Source organism: Rhinolophus sinicus, chromosome 4, assembly GCF_057876585.1.
Source record: "Rhinolophus sinicus isolate RSI-liver-muscle chromosome 4, RSI-T2T, whole genome shotgun sequence".
NCBI lineage: Eukaryota > Metazoa > Chordata > Mammalia > Chiroptera > Rhinolophidae > Rhinolophus > Rhinolophus sinicus.
This window is the reverse complement of record NC_142504.1, coordinates 117,869,782-117,893,420: the sequence shown is the minus strand read 5'-3', so window position 1 is coordinate 117,893,420 and position 23,639 is coordinate 117,869,782. Positions and strand designations below refer to the sequence as shown.

The window sequence follows — 23,639 nt, the reverse complement described above, 5'->3', positions numbered from 1 at the left end:
TCAATCTATGGAACATCTCTATCACCCCTCTTCCGAGCAGGGCACCCTCACCATTTTGGGCTCCACTTTCCCAGAATTCTGTACCCGTTCAAGCATACGCTACAGGCACTTGTTTGTCTGCTTTGTGTTGGGCTTTGATGTCCAACAAATTCTCTCTGATAGAGTGGCTTAACGCCACACTTTCTTTTCTACTCCTCTTAGCAAAACTACCTAGTGCCACTGATTATTGAGTGCAAGTGCTTCCAGGTGTCCAGTCCAGACTCAAGAATTCTTGGAAGTGACGCTCAGAGGGAAAGACTCAGAGGTGGGGCCACCATCCAAGCATGACAGCCAAGAGAAATCCTCCCAGTCCTTTAGGATTCATGATCTTTACCTCCCCTTTTCATCCTGGAGAGATTGATCACTTGAGGATGCTTGCTAGAGAAAAGAAAAAGGACACAGAGGAGGAGGAAATATGCAACCAAGCACTAGGAGCCCTAACCCAACAACTGCCTCAAATTACATCAGAAGTCAACAGGCTGCAAGAACGTTTCATGATAAAGACTCATTCGTTTGAACAAACAGTACGAGAAGTGTAAGCTACATGTCTTAAGTAATAAGGTGACGGCACATGAAAAAAATTTTCTGAGCACACACAAAACACTGGCTCAGAGAGACCACGTGCAGGGCCAAATCATAAGTCGATACGTAGGAAAGAACTGAATACACTCTGTGAACATAACAGAAAGAAATAACAAATAAATTATAAAAGACATCAGGAAAATCCCCAACTATTTGGTAAATAAACAATATAAATTTCCAAGTAAATGAGGGGTGAAAGAAGAAATCATAAAGGAATCAGAAAACATTTTTAACAGTATATAAAAATTTGTGTGATACAGGCTAGGTAATGCTTAGGAGATCTATAGCTTTAAAAGCTTGTAACAAAAGAGAGTCAAGTATAAAATCAAGAGTCTAACTTCTCCTTTAAGAAGTTAAGCAAGAAAAGAAAATCAGAAACAAAACAAGTAGAATGAAGGAGCTGAAGATCACAACAGGCGTCAGTGACACAGAAAACGCACAGATGGTAATCAATGAACCCAAACGCAAGCTCTTGGAAATGATCACTAAAATTGATGCACCTCTAGCTAGACTGACCAAGAAGAAAAGAGATGTAAACTACCAATATTGAGAATGAAAAAGGAGACCTACAACCACAAAAAAATAATCAAATATTATGAATTTTATGCTATTAAATTTGGCAACTTATATGAAATGGATAAATTCATGGAAAAACACAAATTTCCTGCAAATAAAAACCACAATGAGATGTCACCTCACCCCAGTTAGAACGGCTATCATCAACAAGACAAATAGTAACAAGTGTTGGAGAGGCTGTGGAGAAAAAGGAACCCTCATACACTGTTGGTGGGAATGCAGACTGGTGCAGCCGTTATGGAAGGCAGTGTGGAAGTTCCTCAAAAAATTACGAATAGAATTGCCATATGACCCAGCAATCCCTCTCCTGGGTATCTACCCAAAAAATCTGAAAACATTTATACATAAAGACACGTGTGCTCCAATGTTCACTGCAGCTTTGTTTACAGTGGCCAAGACATGGAAAGAACCAAAATGTCCTTCGATAGATGAATGGATGAAGAAGTTGTGGTATATATACACAATGGAATACTATTCGGCGGTAAGAAAAGATGAAATAGGAACATTTGTGACAACATGGATGGATCTTGAGAGTGTAATGCTGAGCGAAATAAGTCAGACGGAAAAGCAGCGAACCATGTGATTTCACTGATATGTGGTATATAAACCAAAAACAACAAAAGAACAAGACAAACAAATGAGAAACAGAAACTCATAGACATAGACAATAGTTTAGTGGTTACCAGAGGGTAAGGGGGATCAAATATATGGTGATGGAAGGAGAACTGACTCTTGGTGGTGAACACACAATGGGATTTATGGATGATGTACTGCAGGATTGTACACCTGAAATCTATGTGGTTTTGCTGGCAATTGTCACCCCCAATAAATTAAAAAAAAAGAAAAAGAAAAACACAAATTTCCAACGAACAGAAAATTTGATTAACTGTTATCTAACTCAGAAAGTTAACTGACAATTAAACAATTTCCCACAAAGTGAACTCCTGGCCCAGATAGTTTCAAGGGTGAATTTGTTCAATTTATTTAAAAAAGAAACAACACCACTCTTGTACCAAATACTTCAAAATAAATGCAGGAGGTGAAAAGACTTCCCATCTCATTTACTGAGGCCAGCATACCCTTAGATATCAAACCAAAGACATTGTAACAAATGCAATACAGACAAATATCCCTCATGAGCATATGCACAAAAAATCCTTCACAAAATATCAGCCAGTCGAATCCTGCAATACATGAAAAGGACACTGAGCAGGACCAAATGGGGTTTGGTGACCCCAGCCCATATAAATCATCAGATTAATAGATGACAGAGAAAAACGTATGATCGCCCCAACAGAAACAGAAAAGTCTTTGACAAATCCAATACCCATTTCCGCTAAACCTTGTAGCAAACTAGGAATGGAAAGCCTTTCCTCACCCTGAGAAGGGGAACCGAGGAGAAACCTACAGCTGTCATCACATACGATGCTAAAAGGCTGACTGTTCCCCAAGACTGGAAAAGACAAGGATGAATGGTTTCTCCACTTCTGTTCAACGCAGCATCAGCCATCTCTGCCTGGTAATACTGCAAGTTGGAGAAAGAGAAGGCTGAGATACAGACTGGAGTAAGGGAGATACCTGTCTTCTCTGCACATGACATGACCGACTAGAAAGAACATTCTAGGGAATTACACAGAAGCCATTAGAGACAGGAACAGACATTTCCCCAAAGAGGACACACAGATGGCACCGAAGCACATGAGATAATGTCTGGCATTATCAGACATCACAAAAAAGCAAACCAAACGAGATATACATACACACCTACAAAATGACACGAATAAAGCGCTGCCCCGACTTGTCATCTAACGACTCCCTACGCACCCAGTTGTTCCCACCCACTGAGAAGGGGAGAAGGTCAGGTGGTTGGTGTACAAGACTCAATGCCAACACCCACTTCTCTGTTGCTTTCATCAGCGGGTCCCGTAGAATCTGCCTTCTATCAAACAGAACTAACCCAGACCATAGAAATTATACATAATTCCCCACAGAGTTTAAAGAAACCATCACAGAACGCTGAGAATTAGCAGCCCACGGAAAAGGTCATCTGACTGGCGTGCTGTGCTCCCTGGCTTTGACTGAGCAACTGATCCAGAACAGCAGTCTGGGCAACTGTCAGCAGTGCCTTCTGAGCTAGGGACTGATGGAGACTACAAGACGTACCGACATAAAATAGGCAATGGAAAATACTTGTGTGCCTAAGGAGGGGAGAATGAACAATGGAGTACAGGTTTGCCATATCTGGTTTCATAGTTTGATATCCACACATATGAGCTGCAGGATTCCAGGAGTTTCACTCTACTGCCATCGTTATTATAGAGTCTCAAGTTGTTCCACCATTGGGGGACAATCTGATTTCCAGAGTTACCACAGTATTATATTAGAATGTGCTAAGACACCACAGAAATTACTTTGGCATAATTGTCAATGATTCTTCATTGATAATGAAGAAATTATCTTTTAAAATCATCAATGCATTAAACAAGTTAATTGATATAAACAGAACCGTCCTTACTACACAGAAACGACCACTAAAAATAACCGGGTGCAGTAATTATGATGCTCACCCCCAAAGCTGGCAGCCTCTGTGTGCAGCTCACCGCCACTTTCAGCTTCCAGTCGGTTTCACCATCTAGTTGATCAGTTCGAATAAAACATGAACCTTGGAATTAAAGAAGAAAAATTTCTGAGTTACAGGACTTAAAAACAAGAATTCCATGGCACAGTGGGATTCAGAAATGATTTATGTAGAGATTCCCATCAACAAAAATCCTTAAAGCCTTTATTTAATTCACAAAATGAGTTTGCTCATTTTGAAAAGATACAGTCATGAACTACTTAATCACTTACCTCCTATGTAGTGTCCTTGCCTATTAGGGTTTAATATGAATTGTGCTTCATTTTAGAAAGACTACACTGATCATTTCTACCTTTAATTCATGTTTGATAACAAAACAGTAAGTAAATACTCAAAAATATCCAAGAATGTGATATAACTTTGCCAATAAAATATCTGACGTACATCATAAAACACACATTCAGTAATAAAAGCACAGCCAAAATGCTAAAACCCTGCTACGTACTGATAACCCTAAATCTTAACATGAAAAAATATAAATTTCAAAACTCCATTTACCCTTTGGCCATGCTATCACAGCACTTCTCACAATCTACCCTAAGGTAGAATATCATGTTTTATATGTATAGAATGCCATATACAGAAGACAAACATGCAACATTATTTATAATAAAGAGCTGGGAACATGATGAGAAAAACCAACTGACTGAAGGGGGCACATGTAGAAGTAAAAAAAAAAAAAAAGAAAGCGAGAAATGAGAAAGACCTCCGTATTCAATGAAAGATCTCTCGGCTATGTGTTCTTACAGGAAGAAAACAAGATGCAAAACACTGCAGAGAATACAGCTTCTATTCAAGATCAAGGGTGGGGGGGGAAGAGAGTGTGAGTGGGCACACGTAGGGGTAACACCAAGAGGGGGAAGCGAATGGGGAGGGGCTGGAACGGAAGCTGCAACTTTCTAAATACGTTCTATGTTTTACTGTTTGCTTTGAAATCATGTTTTACATAATTAAAAAGAGAAATTACATCCAACTTTAAAAAAGCAATTCCCCCAAATAAAAGGAAGCATATAAAACAAGGTAACAAATTAGCAGTTTAATCACAAATCGAATTTAGTGACCTCGGAGGTTTTAAAAACATTTAATTGTAAAATAAAACAGTTACAAAAAGCCACACAAGCATGTGTATACCTGGGTGAAGTGACAAGGTGAATACCTTCTAAACAACTGCATCTTCCTTAGAAAAAAACAATTATTAGTCTAAAATCAAGAATTACTGCAACTTTAGTTTGTCTCTAAATCTTGTCTTCTACATCATTTAAAAGGCTAATGAATTAAAAATAATTAGTTTATTTTCTGGGGATCACAATGTATCAAGATGTAAATTTGTGACATCAACAACCAAAAGGTGTGGGGATGGAGCTATAAAGGAGCAGAGTTTCTTATTGATCTTAAGCTGGTATAAATTCAAATCAGGGTGTTACAACTTTAGGATATTAAATGTAATTCCCACGGCAACCACAAAGAAAACAGCTATAGAGTGTACACAAAAGGAAATGAGAAAGGAAGTTAAATATTTCACGACAAAATATCAGCTAAAAAAGATAATAATGCAACAATGAGGGACAAAAAGGCTTAGGCAAATGAAAAACAAACTGCACAATGAAAGAAGTTGTTCCTTATCAGTAATTACTTTAAATGTAAATGGGTTAAACTCTTAGTCAAGGAAAGAGATCGGCCAAAAGGATAAAAACATGATCCAAACACAGGTTGTCTATAAGAGGCTGACTTTAGATCCAGACATGTTGAAAGTGAAAGGATGGAGAAAGATATTCCACACAAAACACTATGGCGGTTTCTCAAAAAAAAAAAAAAAAAAAAAAAAAAAATTACCATATAACCTAGCAATTAATTCCACTTCTGGGCATATCCCCAAAAGAAGTGAAAGCAGAGTCTCAAAGAGCTGTCTGTACCCCCATGATCATAGCAGTATTCACAACAGCCAAAACCTGGAAACAACCCAAGTGTCCATTGATAGATGAATGGATAAAAAAATGTGGTATATACACACAATGGAGTATTATTCAGCCTTAGAAAGGAAGGAAATTTTGTAATATACTACACCATGAATGAACTTCAAAGACATTATGCTAAGTGAAATAAGCCAGCCATAAAAAGTGAAATACTGTATAATTCCACTTACATGAGGTTATTAGAATAGTCAAAATCATAAGGACAAAAAGTAGAATGGTGGTTGCTGGGAAGAGGGGAGAGTAAGGAGTTATTTTTTAATGGGTATAGAGTTTCTGTTCTGTAAGAATAAAAAGTTCTGGAGATGATGGTGCCAATGATTGCAAAACAATGTGAATGTATTCAATACCACTGAACTGTACACTTAAAATGGTTAAGACGTTAAATTTTTATTTTATGTGTATTTATGTGTATTTTTTGTTACATAGTAACAAAAATACATGAATTTCAAAAAGGAAACCCTTCACTAACCTTAAGAAAAGACTTACAGCTACAGTAATCAAGACAGTGTGGTGTTGGTGTAAGATCAGACAAATAGATCAATGGAACAGAATAAAGAATCCAGAAATAGACCGACACAAATATAGTCAACTGCAACAAAGATGAAAACTCAATACAACGGAGCAAAGAAACTCTCCTCAATGAACGGTTCTGGGACAACGGGACATCCATGCACAAAAACGTGAAACTACACACAGAGCTTATTACACAGACCTCCACAAAATTAACTCACAAACCAAAGTGTAAAAGCCACAGAACTCCTAGAAGGTAACACAAGAGGAAAGCTAGGTGACCTTGGGTATGCAGATGACTTTTTAGATACAACAACAAAGACATGGTCCATGAAAAAAGAATCAATGAATTGGACCTCCTTAAAATTAAAAATGTCTGCTTTGTGAAAGACAATATCAGGAGAATGAGAAGACAAGGCACAGACTGAGGGAAAATATTTGCAAAAGACACATCTGAGAAAGGACTGTAATAAAAAATACACGAAGAACTCTTAAAATTCAGGAAGAAAACAGCACATAAAAAATGAGCCAAAGACCTGAACAAGATACACAGAGGCCAAGTAAGAATGTGAAGGAGGCGCCACGTCATATGTCCTCAGGGAAATGCAAGTTCAATCAATAAGGAGTCACCACCGCACGCCTATGAGAATCTACACGTCTAACCCAGAACAGATGACACCCAGTGCTGATGAGGACGTGGAGCCACAGGAACTCTCAGTCACTGCTGAGGGGATGCAGCCGGTGCCACTACCTTAGAGACTGCTGGGCGGTTTCTCACAAAACTAACACTCTCCCCATATGACCCAACGATCATGCTCCTTAGCACTTACCCAAAGGAGCTGGGAACTTATGTCCGCAACATCTCCTGCACACAGAAGTTATACTGGCTTTACTCAATCGCCAAAACTTACTAGCAACCAACACGTCCTTCAGTACGTATATGCATCAACTGTGGTCCATGCAATGCAGAATTATTCAGCACTAAAAAGAAGTGCGCCATCAAGCCATGGAAAGACATGGAGGAAACGTTAATGCACATCACTAAGCCAACTGAAAAGCTACACACTGTGTGATTTCAACTATATGACATTCTGGAAAAGACAAAACCATGGAGACAAGCCCGAGTGGTTTCCAGGGATGCAGTGGATAAACAGGAAGAGCGCAGAGGAGTTTAGGGCAGTGACACCACTCTGTGTGGCACTATGATGGTGGACATCGGTCGTTATCCATCTGCCCAAACCTACGGAATGTACAACGCCAGAGTGACCCTAGTAGAAACCATGGGCTGTGGGGTATCATGGCGCATGGGGGCAGGTCCATCCACTGTAACTGATGTTCCAGTCTGATGGGGACGCTGATAATGAGGGAAGATGTGCTGCGTGAGAGCAGGAAGTGGGTGGGACATCTGCCTCCTTCTCATGATTTTGTAAACTTAAAGTGCTCTAAAAAATAGTACAAAATCTTAAGTTTTAAACATATTCACACAGAAAATATCAATCAAAAGCATTACACAAATATTCGTTCTTTGTAATAAAAAGAAACACTGCAAAACCCAGAATTGCACTAGAGAGACGCAGTTAGCTGGAACACCTGCTGAGCGGAGACAACTTCCCTTGTACTTTCTCACACGCGTATTTCCGGGCTGCCCTCCGGGATACCGGGCCTGGTGCCTATCCATCACCCTCCTGTAGGACTCCCAGCCCCTGCACGCTTGGCGCGCCCACGCAGGTGCAGACGCTAACGCAGCTTCTGCCGGACGACCGCCCACTTGTGCAGCTCATTTCATCAATAACCAGCTCGTGGTCTTTTCCCTTTTACCCAGAAAACATGGCCTTGTGCCAGGTCAGCTTTCAACAATGACCGCCACAGCCACACACATTCAACACAAGGTTTTACACTACTTTGAAACAGTTCTTGATCAGTGCTGAAACGGGTTTTAACTTTATACGCAGACACAGAAATCCGAAGATTACCATAGACAGGAAATAGGTGAACAACCTCACCAAGTTCACAACTGCCTACCAGCTGCAGGCATCTAGTAAGGGCAGCACCTGAACTTCGAATGGTGGGTTCTTCCCACAGAAATGATATTGGTTATGTTTTTTTATATCTAATGGATCTATTCAAGATCACGTATCCACAAAGCAGCTGACATAACATGGTTATTTAACAGTTAAATGGTAAAAACAATTTTAAATGGGTAAAATAATACTATAAGAGATTACTATCAAAACAAACAGATAAAACTGAACAGTGGTGGGAGAGGTTGTAAATGATAAGTTTAAGGAAAGCAGGTGTACTTTTATCTTTAAAATAGTAAATGAGGATGATGAAGATTTTACAGGAAATGTCTAGACATGTTCAGGGAGAAAAAGCAACCCCGCCAATGTCTCCGTGAACTCACACAGCACGGCCGAGCTTTTCTTAACGCAGGCGTACACGTACCCTACTGGGTACCAACACTCACTAAACACCCACTAGACCAGAAACATGATTCCAGGTATAAGATTCCTACGGATCTTGCTAAGTCCACAGTCTAATACAGAAAGATAGATAACTAAATAAAAATAAGAGGGAAAAAGAAGTTCTGGGAGAAGCACAGCATGGGGTTGATCGCGCAAGAAGCCCAGCCTGAGTTCTGAAACAACATACCCGGGACCATCTGAAGCACACTAGAGGTCCTGTCCTGGAAATGCGTGGAGAAACGCTGCTGCAAAAGCCCGAGGGGTACTGCCAGAAAATGGCTACAGCACAGGTACAGGTGAATGAGAGCAGACCCACGACCACACAACCAGCCTAGAAAGTGTCCTGAGGGAAGCACAATGGCACTTTCAAACCATGGCCAGGAAATGTCTGTAGATGGTCTGTAAGCTCTACATGATTTTCAAGTGTGCAGGCGGTCAGCGGCCCAGCACCTGCAATGCTCAGGGGTCAGCCGTGCTCGCTGTCAGCAGAACGGTCTTTTCTGCTATGACTGGGATCCTTCCGAACCTCAAGGTCCAGAGCACAATAAAAGAGACTAACAGGTGCCGGGCAGGAGGAGGCGCAGGACTGGGCTAAACAGACAGGGAGAACAAGTCTGGGACGTGGAGGGGACTTCACAGAGGACACTTCTCCAGGGCATCACTCATTTAGAAAATACCTTCCACAGAAACTAACATAAGCCTGCAAATTAAGGAAGAATTATTAATAGTTATGGCCTCTACTCTGGATCAGAAAGTGTACGAAGCGGAATGCATATACATATAGATCCACGCGCAATAGAACGTGGCCCTTTCTCCTCAGGAAAGGTTCCCAGCATTCACGGGGCATCTAAGGGCCAGTGCCGGCCTACACAACATCTGATGTCCTATAAGACAAGACACAGGTAGCAGTGCCCTGAAGTGCCACCAGGAGTGCAGGGTCAGCGCCATCACCAGGCCCACCCCAGACCCCTGCAGTGCCACCAGCTGGGAACTGGCCGCAGCTCACTGCCTATCACACTTTATCTGTCACACCAGCAGCTTCATCTGTGTGCTGGTCGCTGTCTGTCATCTGTTGACCTTGCAGTGACCTGGCTGACCGAGTTCTGGGAGTTTATTTCCCCGACAGTGTGTACCCCGGAGGCCCCTGCTCAGATTCTCCTCGCTTCCCCGGGGTTGCTCCTGGCTCCACACACACCTCTCAGTGGTCAAAGGAGGTGCTTGAACTTGAACTTGCTTGGTGGCCCAGACTGGATGCGTGGTGGGAGGCTCCTCTCTCAGGCTGGAAGCTCAGTCAAGGATGACGGCTGGAGGTTCTCTCTGTCCACTGGTGAGACCTCAGCCGTGGGCACGTGGACAATCCTGTAGACCAGTGACACCAGAAAGCATGCCAGCAAGGCTCTGGTGGCTGAGGGGCCTGCGTGTCCCGGAGCAGCCTCCCCAGCGGGCCCTGACTCCCACCGTGGGGCCCGAGCCGAGGAGCCCAGCACACCCCATGCCAAGGAGAGCCCATGGGGCCCCGTTCCACCCTTTTCTGGGCTCTGGCTGGGCTGCTACGTTCCTTGTTGGGGTGTCTCATGGACCCTCCTTCGCCTCCTTTTGAACTGCTAGCCACCAAGCTCTCCACTGTTTGCAGCAATGTGCGTAGGCATCTGCGGCAAGCTTTGGTCCCAGCAAAAGCTGCAGGACCTTGGGGCTGGGTGTGGGACAGCAGCCAGCTTTATCAGAGTGACACCTCACTTATAACTGGGTGCTGGAGAGAGGAGGGGCTGTGCTAGCCTCTTGCGCTCTACAAGCTAGCTGGTGGAGACACTGGCTGGGGCCCCAGGACCCTGGCTGGTACCGTGGGCAAAGCTCTCTCCTGAGTAGGGGCTGGGCAGCGGAGGGGAACTGAGTCAGGTGGGCACTCCTCCCAAGGTGAAGTCCTGGCTTTGGCCTGGGGACGGCAGGGAAGGGGGCCGGCCTGCCTTCGTGGATGCACTGGCTGGAGCAGGAGTTTCCTTCACACAGCGATGAGGTCCATCGGAGTCCAATGGCACAGAACCAACCCTTCTTTCTTACTGAGAAAGAAGGTCTCTGAAGAGTATTAAAACAGTTTCTCTCAAAAGACACGTAACTGGAGATTTGACCTTTACCTCAGGGATTCTCTTCAATGAAAATAAAAGTCCTCTGGTGGTTTTCAGTCAGGGGTGATTCTACTCATGCTCCAGGAGATACATGAAAACTCCTGGAAACGCTGGTTTTCAACCGTGTGTGTGTGTGTGGGGGGGGGGGGCACTGGCATCTAATGCGGTTAAGCCAAGAACCCTGTTCAACACCCTCCTGTGAGTAACAGGCCATCACAGCCCGGAGCCACCCGGCCAGCTGTCCCCAGGGCTGAAGGTGAGTAACAGGCCATCACAGCCCAGAGCCATCTGGCCAGCTGTCCTCAGGGCTGGGTACTAGCTCTAGAACTCTGGGATGCTCCCTGTCAGTCACTGCACCTGACCAAGTTTTCCATCTGCACAGTAGAAAAATAAACTGGCTTTGGAGATGTGTTGTCCAATTTAGAGGAAAATCTATTAGCTGCCAGTGAACGGGGAACTTGATTATTGAGCTATCTCTTTCGCAAACTTGGGGAAATAGTTACAGCAGCTACAGAAGAATGTATCCTGACACAGCTTAGTCCAGAACACCCTTCACACACCGCCCTAAAACCAAAACAGGTCCATGCCTACCCACCCCCATACGAGCTCAGGTCCCTTTGAGCCCCAGAAGCAATGCCTCCTGCACCCCGTGGGTGTTCTCTTGTCCCCTTATGCTGCAAAGCTACCAATCCTTTCCTCTGTCAGCCAAGGTACTCTCAACTGATCACGACCACCAGCACATCAGGACCAAAAATGCGCCCCACTGTACTGTCACCCTTTTAACCAGCCCACGTGTGGGCGTTCCCACTGCCAAAATGAACCAAGCAGACTCACCGAAGCGACTCACCTTTCTAAGGCCTACCGGACAGACCTCGGGAAAGGTGTTCCAATCGTCTAGTTTCTCAACTGAAGACACAGCTGTGAGACCATGACCTGAATGAATGCATATTTATACACGCGTACACGCGTGTGTATGTTTTGATGTAAAACATACAAGCAGCTTCAAAGGACTGCATTCTAGATTCTCTCCGACACACACTTTGCAACATGAATGCCAGCTGCTCCGCTCTAGGTTTGCTTTCTAATGTATAAAATAAGAAAAGGTGAGAATCTCTACAGGCTTAAATTTCAAACATTTTGTGTTTCTAAAAGTGAAAGCTTCTCTTATCTAGATTTCTGTAAACTTGTTAAACACTGGAAACAATACAGTTGCCGTTTTATAAAGTAAAAGGACTGCTTCATGTTAAACAATTACATGCTATTTTAAAAATTCATGGGAAATTGACATAATTTATCTCCAACTACATTTAACATTACTAACTTCACAGTAACCGATATGATTTAAGAAGAGAGAAGGAACTGTAGCAAAACCAGAAGTATGAGCGACGTGACTTGTCTTACACGAACTGCATCAAATAATTTCACAGTGAGCACTGGTTACAGCCAGTGCCGGTGAGGGCTCAGCAGAAATGAATTATTAAATCGGTCTGCTTATATCCTATTGCAGACTTATGAATACTTGATTGTATTTTGTATAATTGACAAGAGTTGACAGGAAAGGACAGATTTAATGACAATCAAATTAAGATCAACTAGTGTGTGTGTCCCGCAGGAGAGCTGCCTCAAGTGGTGATAAAGTAACTGATGGGACGCTGCGAGACAGACTCAGAGTCTGTCATATACCGTAATAAGTCAGCCTGTAATATTAGCAGACTGCCTGCAGCAGCTCACGAATCCAACAGCTCTGAAAGAAATGGGCCACACTATACGCCCAACAAGAGAAAAATAGACACTGACTTTGCATGTATAATCCCAGATCGTTTGCCATCAAACTTAATTTCTAAATCATTTATATGACTTAATGACTCTGCATGAAATTTTTAAGCTGGTGGCAAGATGAATGGTACCGGAGAGCGTGTGGATGAGTACAGTGTCATTCACCTACCCCTCACCCTACTAACGAGTGACAGCTGAACTATTGTAATATGTCCCAAACACTTAAACTATAATGCCATCACTTAGGAAACACGTGAAAAAGATATTGGCATTTATAAGAGATTGATGAAAATTAGTTCTCAAGCATTAATTTCTGTTAATACCACTAAAAGAATTGTGTGCATTCAAGAGATATTTGATCTGAATTAAGAAACTGATGAAGCAATTGATTAATTGGAATTTAAGCCATCAGTCACCAGATCCATCAACAGTTTCATTTACATTCTAAACAATTAGCTGACGGCCCAACAGAACAGCCTGTACTAACACACAGTCAATGCGACGCCGCCAAGAGGCCCGCACGCTGCACGGACACGCGCCCGGGGCTACTGCCCAGGCTGGGACAAGCTGCAGAGACTCAGGCTGTCTATGTCGGCGAAGGCTTGCCGATTTTTATGGTAACAGCATTAGTTATACACAAAGAATTCTGAATATGTGTACCTTGGAAAATGAGGCAATTAAAACACTTAAAATAATTACTCAAAGTCCTAAGAACAGAATTTTGAAAGCCAAGAATCCTTGACTGAAAGAAGTATCATGACACAAATTTCATACAACTGGGAATCTATTTTGTGCATTTTACAAAGAAAAGAAAAATAGGTGACATTTTCATATTTGCAATGAGTAAGTAGTAATTATTTTAACAAAAATATTTTTTCAATTATACTTGACATTCAACATTATTTTACATTAGTTTCAGGTGTACAGTGTAGTGGTTAGACTTTTATATGATTTATGAAGTGATGCCCCTGACTAGCGTAGTTCTCACAGGACACCAAATATAGTTATTACCATATTATTGACTATATTCCCTATGCTGTACTTTACACCCCCATGACTATTTTGTAACTACCCATTTGTACTTCTTAATCCCTTCACCTTTTTCACCCAACTCCCCAACTCCCCTCTCATCGGATAACCATCAGTTTTAACAATTTAAATTTGATAGAAAAAATAAAATTGAGGAATAGAACCATACACTAAAACTGACTCCATACAGTAATGTCCTAAATTTGGATCCATTAATAACCTTCCAAAAATACATCAAACGATAAAAAATTTAGCATACATGTATATATTATGCACATTTGGGGGGAAACAAGGTGAGGAACCTTAAGACTCTCAAAGAGATCCATGACCTCGAAAATATTAAGTATCATTATACTACAACATGGACTGCAAAGCAAAGTTAGAGAAAAAGAAAAGGAAACATTTCTGAAACATCAATTTGGGTATATGTTACGAATCTGGAGTTAACACAAAAGCAAGTGTCTCATTTGCCCCTGCTAATATTCCACTTGCTCTGCTGTCTTACTATGGCGTAACAATGATACAGTGATTCAGTGAAAAGATCACTGGGAGCTGAAGCAGAATTTCCCAAACTGCTGTTAGTGATATAATCTTCAGCAAGGCATTTATGTTCTCCAGTCCTCAGATTCCTCCTCTGAAAAATGGACATATCTAACTATCTTCCAGCTTTAAAATCCTGAATTTTCTTCATCTTTTACCTCCTAACATAATCTACATATTTCTTTTAAGTTAATTATCAAAAGCTATTTCCATATTAAGGATCATATTCTTCATTTTACATATATTTCTATCACAATCATTAAATGGGCAATTAATATAAAAGCACCTTCAAAACGGAAAGATTTTTGTTATTCATTATACTGGATATATTTAGAAAGAAAGGCAAATCATAAATAAGTATGTGATGTCAGCAGGGATGGTGGTGTAAAAATCTCTGAAAATCATTTCTCCATAACTATAGTGAGAACATTAGCAAAAACTGTCAAAAGCAACTTATTCAGAACTCTGGAAAATGCTCAGAGGTTTGCAACAATCCCAGGTGTGTCGATTCAGGAAACACAGCTAACTCTCGCTAAGATGTTCTGACCGGCCCATTCCCAACACACCACCCCATCCCACAGCTCCACAGTGCTAAGCAAACCCAGGGGCCCAAACCCCATGAGCAGAGAAGTGTGACCACCTGACAGGGAGGTCTGGACTGCATCTGAATGACGCAGAGCTCGTTCACTGAGAACAGCGTTTTCCCTGGGATGCTGGTCGAAAACAACCACTGGCAACTGTTTAACATCACATCTCCCTCAGGTGGTCATAGAGCTGGAGTAAACAAAAGCTGAACAGAATCTTAAAAGAAGAGCTGGCCCATCAGATGACGGAAGGGGCTCTGAGAAGCCCTCACACACTACTGGCAGTCTCAAGGCCACCTGCCTGTATGGGAAACCTGAGCGGCAGGCACCCCTGACGCCCCCCAATCAGGAGGCTCCGTACGAGCAGGAGTGGAGGGGAGACAACACTGTCCACTGCCTGCCACAGTGCTGCAGGTGAAAGGGACACTCGTTCTTTTAACAGGTAAGCCTTGCAGCTTGGGTACTGAAAGAACATTCCTCTCTCACATGGAATCCAGCTGGTAGTGGAAGGAAGGGGAGTGGGCTCTGTTCCACACAGTCATTCAGGAACCTAAGCTGAGGGATGCTCTGCCATCCTCAACAGGCAGCTTCCAAGATGAAGTCAGGGACTTGTCGCAGGGAGAAGCAGATGGCTGCAAGAGAGGTTAAGGCCTGGGCTGGAAGTGGTACACCCTCCTTTGGCCATGCCCGGAATGCACAGGAAAAGGAGTCAAGCTGTATTTCCAAGAGGACAGGGAAATGGACTGGAAATGTAGCTCTCTGCCTCACCTGGGAATACAAAGCCCCCCATTAAATATCACACAGTAAAGTAAATGCATCAAGTGTGCAGAGGTCACTTGATTATTAGGTGCAGGTGAACTTTTCTGATAATGGCAGTCTCACGTTACAGTGTGAATAACCAAAACTACAGTTGGTAAAAGGAGAAAACATTTTTCTTCTTTCTCATAACTTAAAATGTCACTTAAAAAAAACACTGTTAAAAAAAAATGCTGTTTTTAAATGGAAAACCTAAATCAACAACCCTAAAATGTAACTTTGTCCCTTCTAGAGTTTTCATGCTACATAAAAATAATACGTATGTTGAGCTTCCAATAAAAACAATACTATGCCTAATTTTCTATAAAAATATTGTTCATTTATTCAACAAAGTGAGAAATGTAAGGCAGAAAGAACTTCGGGCGGTATCACTTGATAAACCTCCCTTCGTTTCAGAGATGAGGAACATGTGTGACCACGAGGCGAGGTCCTGTAATTAGGAACTGGCCAAAGCAGACTAGACTTTAGGTTTCCTGAGTTCCAACACACACATTTCTCCTTGACCATATGAGGCTTCCATCATTGCCTCTCACTACCCCTTTTCCACTCTCTTCTAACTGTCGAAAGCTTGAGTCACATAAGTATCATTTTCCTGTTCACCATTTCCATTCACCTATGCAAACTGTCTGGTCCCATAGGCAAACTGTCTGTTACCCTACATGTGTTTTCACTCTTATAGTATCTATCCAGTCAGACACGACAACTGTCATGAGTGAACTTCCTAAATTGGTAGACTATGAATGAGTTCTGCGAAGGGAGTAACCTGGCTAGGCTCCCTTTTGTATCAAGTATTACCTGGCACACAGTAAGTGGTAAACAAATGTTTGCTGAATTGATTAATACAATTGCAAATGTACAACAGCAATCAAATTTCGAATAACATCACTGAATTATTTAGATATCAATATGGATATGAATGGAAATACTCATTTGATAGATAGATTCTGAAAGGATTGTATTTTTAAACAAACAGTGAATGCATTGTTTTAAATATCAACAGTTAAGTATAATTTAGAAATTAATAAATTCAATTATCATTCAAAGAAAAATTGTTATAAGAATTTAACCTTTCAAAATGAAAATGAAACTGTCAGCAAATGTAAATAAAAATAAAAATACCTGCTTTTTCTGAAGTCCTAAGAAATACCATGTCCGACGGAACTCTTTGATTCTGTAGAGAATATAAAATATTAATTATCTACATATAATTAATAAGTTAACACAATTCCATTCCAAAGTAGAAATAGCTATTAAAAACAACTAGCTAAAATGTTATAATTAAAATTCACGTTGAAGCAATTAACATTTATAATTTGTACTTAAAAAATGAATATTTTGACTCATATTTTAGTTAAACTGCTAAGATTTTTTTCCCCATTAATGAATCATCTAAATGGTATTTAGTGATGCCTTGAAAACTGCTCCGTTTCTGGAAAATGTTAAATATTGCCATTTCTGTGGCCTCTTTGTACCTTAACTCATCCACATAAAATAGCAGTGACTGCCTCATAAAAAATGACATCCTCCTTATCAGACAAAAATGACCCTGGAAAGTGAGGATAGCATTCTTCCAATGCCTAATACAAAACAGAGCATATCATAAATTCTGAATGAATGAAAAATGTATGACCGAGCAAACAAATTCCACAAATCTGAGGAGATATTCTTTTATAAAGCAGAAAAAATAAAAATAAAACACCTCAAAGATATTGTATGGCAATATTTACAAGTCACTATTGATACATTTATTTAATCATTATTATAATATCCTATCCATTGAGAAAGGTGTATCATACTAAAGAAAGAATATAATTAGAGTAAGAATACTTCACATAATTTCATGGATTATTTATATTTTTGAGACATACATAAAGATTTATCTACATGATATAAGAAATGGGGTATTTGTCAGTCAATAAGCAGTAAAAAAAATGTAAGTTGTTAAAGCTGAAAAACTACGCTGTAGGATAGAGCTACTTCTAACATGAAGAAAGAAGGGCAGTTATTAGGATGTGAAGAACTCCTAGGTCAAGGAAAAAAATATCACAATGTAAATTGGAAAATATTTTTAACTGGACGGTAATAAAAACTCAACACATCAAAATATGTGGAACACAGCTAAAGTCAGGAAAATGTTGAGAGGAAACTAAACACAATTAAGAGCACGGAATAGAAAAGTGAGGCTAAAAATACACAGTCAAAGAGCTAAATATCCATTTGAAAGCAAGGGAAAAACCCAGCCAATGAACCCCAAAGTAAGTACAGGGATGTAAGCATAGAAGAACAAGAATGAATGACACAGAAAACAAACATATATATGCGCATAGACAGAGAGAGATACCAGTGATAAACATCAAGCAAGTAAGTAATTTTTCAAATATGCCCATTTCAGCAATAAGAAAAAATAACAATTGAATACAACTAATAAAAGATGGGCAAGACACCTCTAAAAAAACCTGTAAAACATTAGTGAGAGAAATGAAATAAAACCTAAATAAATCAGATCATGTTCCGAAATTAGAATGTACATATTGCAAAGATGTCAAGTGTCCATAAATTGACATATATTTAACATAAATCCAATCAAAATCGCACCATGTTTCTTGGCGGGAATTGACAAGGGATTCCTAATATTTACAGGGAAATGTGAAGGCCAGGAATGACCAAGACCACCGTGAGAAACACGGAGGGTTGAGTGTACAACAAACTGAAATATGGGACTAGAGTGACTAAGACAAGCCATGCCCCACCAAGACAGATAACTGGCACTGTGACAGCAGGGACTCCAGGAGGAGGCCCCACAGGAAGACGCTAGATTCATGAGCAAGATGGAACTGCAGACCAAGGAGCAAATGAAGAGAGATATCTGCAACACAAAGGACTCCTGTCCAGAATGCACAAAGGCCTACAAACTGGTACGAAACGAGGGGATAACTCAGAAGAAAACTGGTAAGAGATTTTTAATAGGTTCTCCTCAAATAAGAAAGATACCCAAAATCACACGAGAAGGTATCCAACTCCACTGGTCTTCAAGGAAATGCACATTAAAACAACTATGATATGCATATCGAAAGTGCTAAACTAAAAAGACCGATGATGCCAAGTGCTAACAAACGTGCAGAGCAATGGGAAGCTCATGCCACTGACGAGTGGGCAGACAGTCTGAAACGTCCCTTTGCAAAACCATGTGCAGCATCTGCTAGAGTGGAGCATGCGTGCAGCCCACACCTAGCCATCCCACCCCAGCGCACATGCCACAGCGGGTGCCGTGGGAGCCGGAGGCATGGCAGCACTCCCAACAGGCACAACTTAGAAACAGCCCAGTACCCACCAGCAGGAACACGGGCAGAAGGCACAGCACTGAGAACAAAACAATGAATGACAGCGACATACAACAAAATGCAAGCATCCAGCCACAGCACTGGGTCAAAAAAGCACCCGCCCAAATACAGCCCTGTTCCCACTCAACTTTCTGGGCACCCTTGTCAAAAATCAATGAGCCATGAATTTAAGGTTTAATTTCCGGACTCTCAACTGTAAATTTATGCCAGTTCCACACTGTCTTCATTACCATAACTTTGTATGAAGTTTTGAAATGGAGACGTACGAATACTCCAATTTTGTTCACTTTTCTCAAAACTGCATTGGCTATTCTGGGTCCCCTGTATTTCCATATGAACTTTACAATTAGCTCGTCAATTTCTACAAAGTCAGCTGGAATGCTGACATGACAGCACCGAGTCAGCAGACTGATTTGGGGAGCACTGCCCCCCTAACACTGTTAACCCATCTAATCCACGAACACAGCGTGTCTGCCCATTTATTTAGGTCTTCTTCAATGTTTCAAAAATGTTTTACAGTTTTCAAAGCACAAGTTTTACACTTTTGTTAAGTGTAATTTTAAAAATAACTTTCTAAGTATTTTATTCTTTTTGATGCTATTGTAAATGGAATTTTTTTAAAATTTCATTTTCAAACCATTACACGTTATTCCTTTATCCCTTTTTATTTTCTATGAGGCACTCATAAACAAACTAGGTAACTTCAAATAATTATTGGATACTTTTGATTTTCCCCTCCCCTCAAATCTATGAGCAACATGAGAGCAGAGACGTGTCTTCTTCACAGGACACATCATGGTATACAGCGCACAGCAGTTTCTCTGATCACCACCAGCCAGAGTATCTGGACTGTTTCTGATTTTTGGCTGTTATGAATAATGCTTTTGGCTATTATGAATAATGCAGGTGTAGACATTCACGCATATGCTTTTGTGTCAAATCAACATTTCTGTGATTCAGGCCCCAGAGTTCAATTGCTGGGTCATATAATATTTGCATATTTAGTTTTTAAAGAGACTAATGATTTACCAGAATAACTGTAACATTTGATATTCCCACGAGAAACGTATGAGCGATCCACTTTCTTCACGTCACTTCTAGCACTTGGCGTCACCATTTTTACTGCAGCCATTCTGCTGTATGTGTAGCGATATTTCATTGTGCTTTAATTTGCATTTCCAGATGATTAATAATCAGAATATCTTTTCATGAGCTTATTATCTATATATCTTCTTTGGTGAAATTCTCTTCATATTTTTTGCTCATTTTTTAATTTGATTTTATTTTTACTGTTGACTTTAATAGTTTTTATATTTTCTGGATATAAATCTTTGTCAGGTATGTGGTTTACAAATATTTTCTCCAAGTTTGTAGCTTTTTAAAATCATACTGACATGTTTTTTTCACAAAGCAGTTTTTAATTTTAATCAGATGCAATTTATCATTTTTTTAACCTTTTATACATTTTGCTTTTGGTGTCAAGTCTAAGAGCTATTTTCCTACCCTAGATTCTGAATATTTTTTTTCAACGTGTTTTTCTAAAAGTTTTACAGTTCTACATTTTACATGAAAATCCATGCTCTATTTTGATTTGATATTTGTATAAAGTATCACATTTAGATTAAGGTTCATTCTTTTATCCACGGGTGTCCAAATTGCTCCAGCCCCATTTATTGAAAAAGCTATCCTTTCTCCATTTTAATTGCTTTTGCACTTTGTCAAAAATCACCTGAGCGTATTTGGGTGAGTATTTCTGGGTTCTTATAAGGTTTCATTGATCTCGCGTCTATCCTTCCACGCTCTGTTGGTTACTGGATCTAGGTAACATGCCTTAACTTCGGGAATAGTGACTCTTCTAACTTTATTCTCCTTGTCAAGACTCAGCCATTTTAGGGCCTGTGCCTAGCCCAATTAGTTTTAAAACAAGTTTGTCTTAAAAAGAGATTTTGATAGGAATTGTATTAAACCTATAGATCAGTTTTGGGGAAACTGGCATGTCCCAGTCTGAGACCATAATGTATCTATTTACTTAGATCTTGATTCTGTTCGTGAACACACTGCTATCGCTGGCATACCTAAGATTTTTTCACAGGAGTGCCTGTCAGAGCACAGCACTCTGAGCTTCAGTTTCCATGTGCTCATTGGTAGTATAGAAAAATGGGGCTGGCATTTGAGTGTTAATCTTGTATCTGCCACCTTGCTGAACTCACTCATTAGTTCCAAGAGGTTTTTATGGATCACAAGGAATTTTCAACATACACAGTCATGTCCGCTGTAAAAAGGGCTATTTTTATTTCTTCCCTTCCAATCTGAATTCCTTTTATTTCCTTCACTTGCCTATGCAGTGGCTAGCAATGCCAGCTGAGTATAAGAGTGAACATCTTGCCTGATTCCCAGGCTGTTTCCCCATTAGGTATGATGTCAGCTATAGGTTTCTTATAATTTTTTAACAAGATTAAAGTGACTCCGTGTAATGTAACCTGTTGAGAGTTTCTACCACAAGTGGGTATTGGATTTAATCGAGTGCTTTCCCTGTATCAACTGATATGATCACATGATTTTCTTTAATCTGTCAACAGGGTAGATAACGTTGGCAGAATTTCGAATGTTGAGCCAGCCTCTAGCACCTGGAATGACCTCCGCTTCGTCATGATGTGGGTGGAGGTCATGCCTCTACATACTGTTGATAGCGACTGGCAAGATTCTTAAAGAATTTCGTGTCTATATGCATGAGGGATATTTGTTTGCAGTTTTCTTTTGTTGCACTATCTTTTTCAGGTTTTGGCATTGACTCCTAAAATGACCTGGATAGTGTTTCATTCTCAACTATTTTCTGGAAACTTCTGTGTAAAAATGATGCTAAGTCTTCTTTAAAGGTTTCAAGGAATTCTTCAATGAAAACATCTGGAGCTGGGTATTTCCTTCTTTGAACATTTAAATTACTAATTCAATTTCTTTACTGACTATTCACATTATCTATTTTATTTTGGTAGTTTTGCTAGTTTGTGGTTTCAGATGAACTGGTCCATTTCATCTAAGTTGGTGCATTTAGCGTATAAGGGTGTTTGTAGCATTCTGTTATTATCCTTTTATTGGCTGCAGCATCTACAGTGACAGCCCTATTTCATAACTGATACTGGTGGGTCATGTCATCGCTCCTTATTTTCACCGGTCTTGCTCAGGGTTTACCCATTTTATTAATTTGTTTAGGGGAACTAGCTTTTACTTTCACTGATTTTCCAGCTTGTCTTCATTATTTTCAGTCTGACTGACTTCTGCTCTTCTTTGATTCCTTCCTTCCTTCTGCTTGCATTGGTTTGTTTGCTTTTCTTCCTCCAGTTTCCTGAGGCGGGAATTCAAACTGGTGATTTGAGAACTTCACTTCTTTCTAATGTAGGCACTCAGTGCTATAAAATTACCTCTCAGCACTGCCTCACGTGCATTCCACACGTTTTGATTGTTGTATTTTCATTTTCACGTAGTTACATGTATTTTATTTCCTTTAAATTCTCTACTTACCCCAAAGAGTAAAGAGCACTACTTTTCACGTTTCAGAGTTCTCTGTTGTCTTTCTGTTACTACTGTGTTTCCCCACAAATAAGACCTAACTGGAAAATAAGCCCTAGCATGATTTTTCAGGATGACATCCCCTGAACATAAGCCCTAATACGTCTTTTGGAGCAAAAATTAATATAAGACCTGGTCTTATTTTCGGGGAAACATGGTAATATTTCTAATTTGGTTCTACTACAGTAACACAGTGGTCTGTACATGTCACTTATATGTCGATTCAGCAAAGGTTTGCTATACCATTGCTGCTTCCATCTGACACTGAGAGAATGGTACTGAAGTAACCCTTATAACTGTGGATTACTCTTTCTTTTTTTGAGCTCCAATCGTTTTTGATTCATGTATTTTGTGGCTCTATTATCTGTGAGTATGAATTTAAGATTATGTCTTCCTGATGGATTAACCCTATCAGTATGTAATGTCTCTCTGTGTCTAGTGATTTTTTTTACTATGAAGTATACGTTATTGGATATTAATATAGCCCCTCCTCCTTCTGATTAATTTATTTGGTATATCTCTCCATTCTTTTACTTCCAACCTCCCTGTGTCACTGGATTTGAATTTCTTGTAAACAACAGATTGTTTCTTAAGCCACTCTGCTTCTCTCCTGATTGGTGTATTTAGGCTGTTTACAATAAAGGTAATTATTGATATGTCACAGTACAAGTATGCATTTTGTTATTTATTTTCTGTTGGTTTCCTCAGATACTTATTTTTCAGTTTCTAGTATTTTGCCTTCTTGTACGTTACCTGAACCCTTTTTAGGATTCCATTTCAGTTTATTTATAGCATCTCAGAGTATATCTCTTTGCATATTTTTTGCAGTATTTGTTCTTCTGGGTATTAAAATATACACTGTAATGCTTATTAAATTGCTTAAAATACTTACTAAATTGTATTACCTCAGAAAATAGGATAAAGACACTGTATTTCAGTCTAGCTATTGAAAAAAGCAGACATTCCTTTCTGCTGAAGTTCGTTCTGGTTGACTGGTGAGTGAAGGAAGGCTCACAAAGGGTCCACTTAAATCTTGTTCTGCTTCTGTCCCAAGGAGCTTCTGCAAACCTGGACTTCAGA

General features: G+C 40.3%; 1 protein-coding gene across 11 annotated transcripts in view; it reads right to left on the bottom strand.

Annotated features, from left to right (window-relative positions):
* ATP9B (ATPase phospholipid transporting 9B) overlaps window positions 1-23,639 on the bottom strand; it is a 172,920-nt gene that overhangs the window by 113,136 nt on the left and 36,145 nt on the right. For 8 of the 11 annotated variants that reach the window (XM_019715633.3, XM_074339808.2, XM_074339811.2 and 5 more), the window contains 2 exons: window positions 16,771-16,822; window positions 3,765-3,859 (listed from right to left, as the gene is read on the bottom strand). In XM_019715633.3, the coding sequence (XP_019571192.3) occupies window positions 3,765-3,859; window positions 16,771-16,822 (147 nt within the window). The remainder of the gene's footprint in view (window positions 1-3,764; window positions 3,860-16,770; window positions 16,823-23,639) is intronic. The other 3 variants (XM_074339806.2, XM_074339809.2, XM_074339810.2) reach the window with 1 other exon arrangement.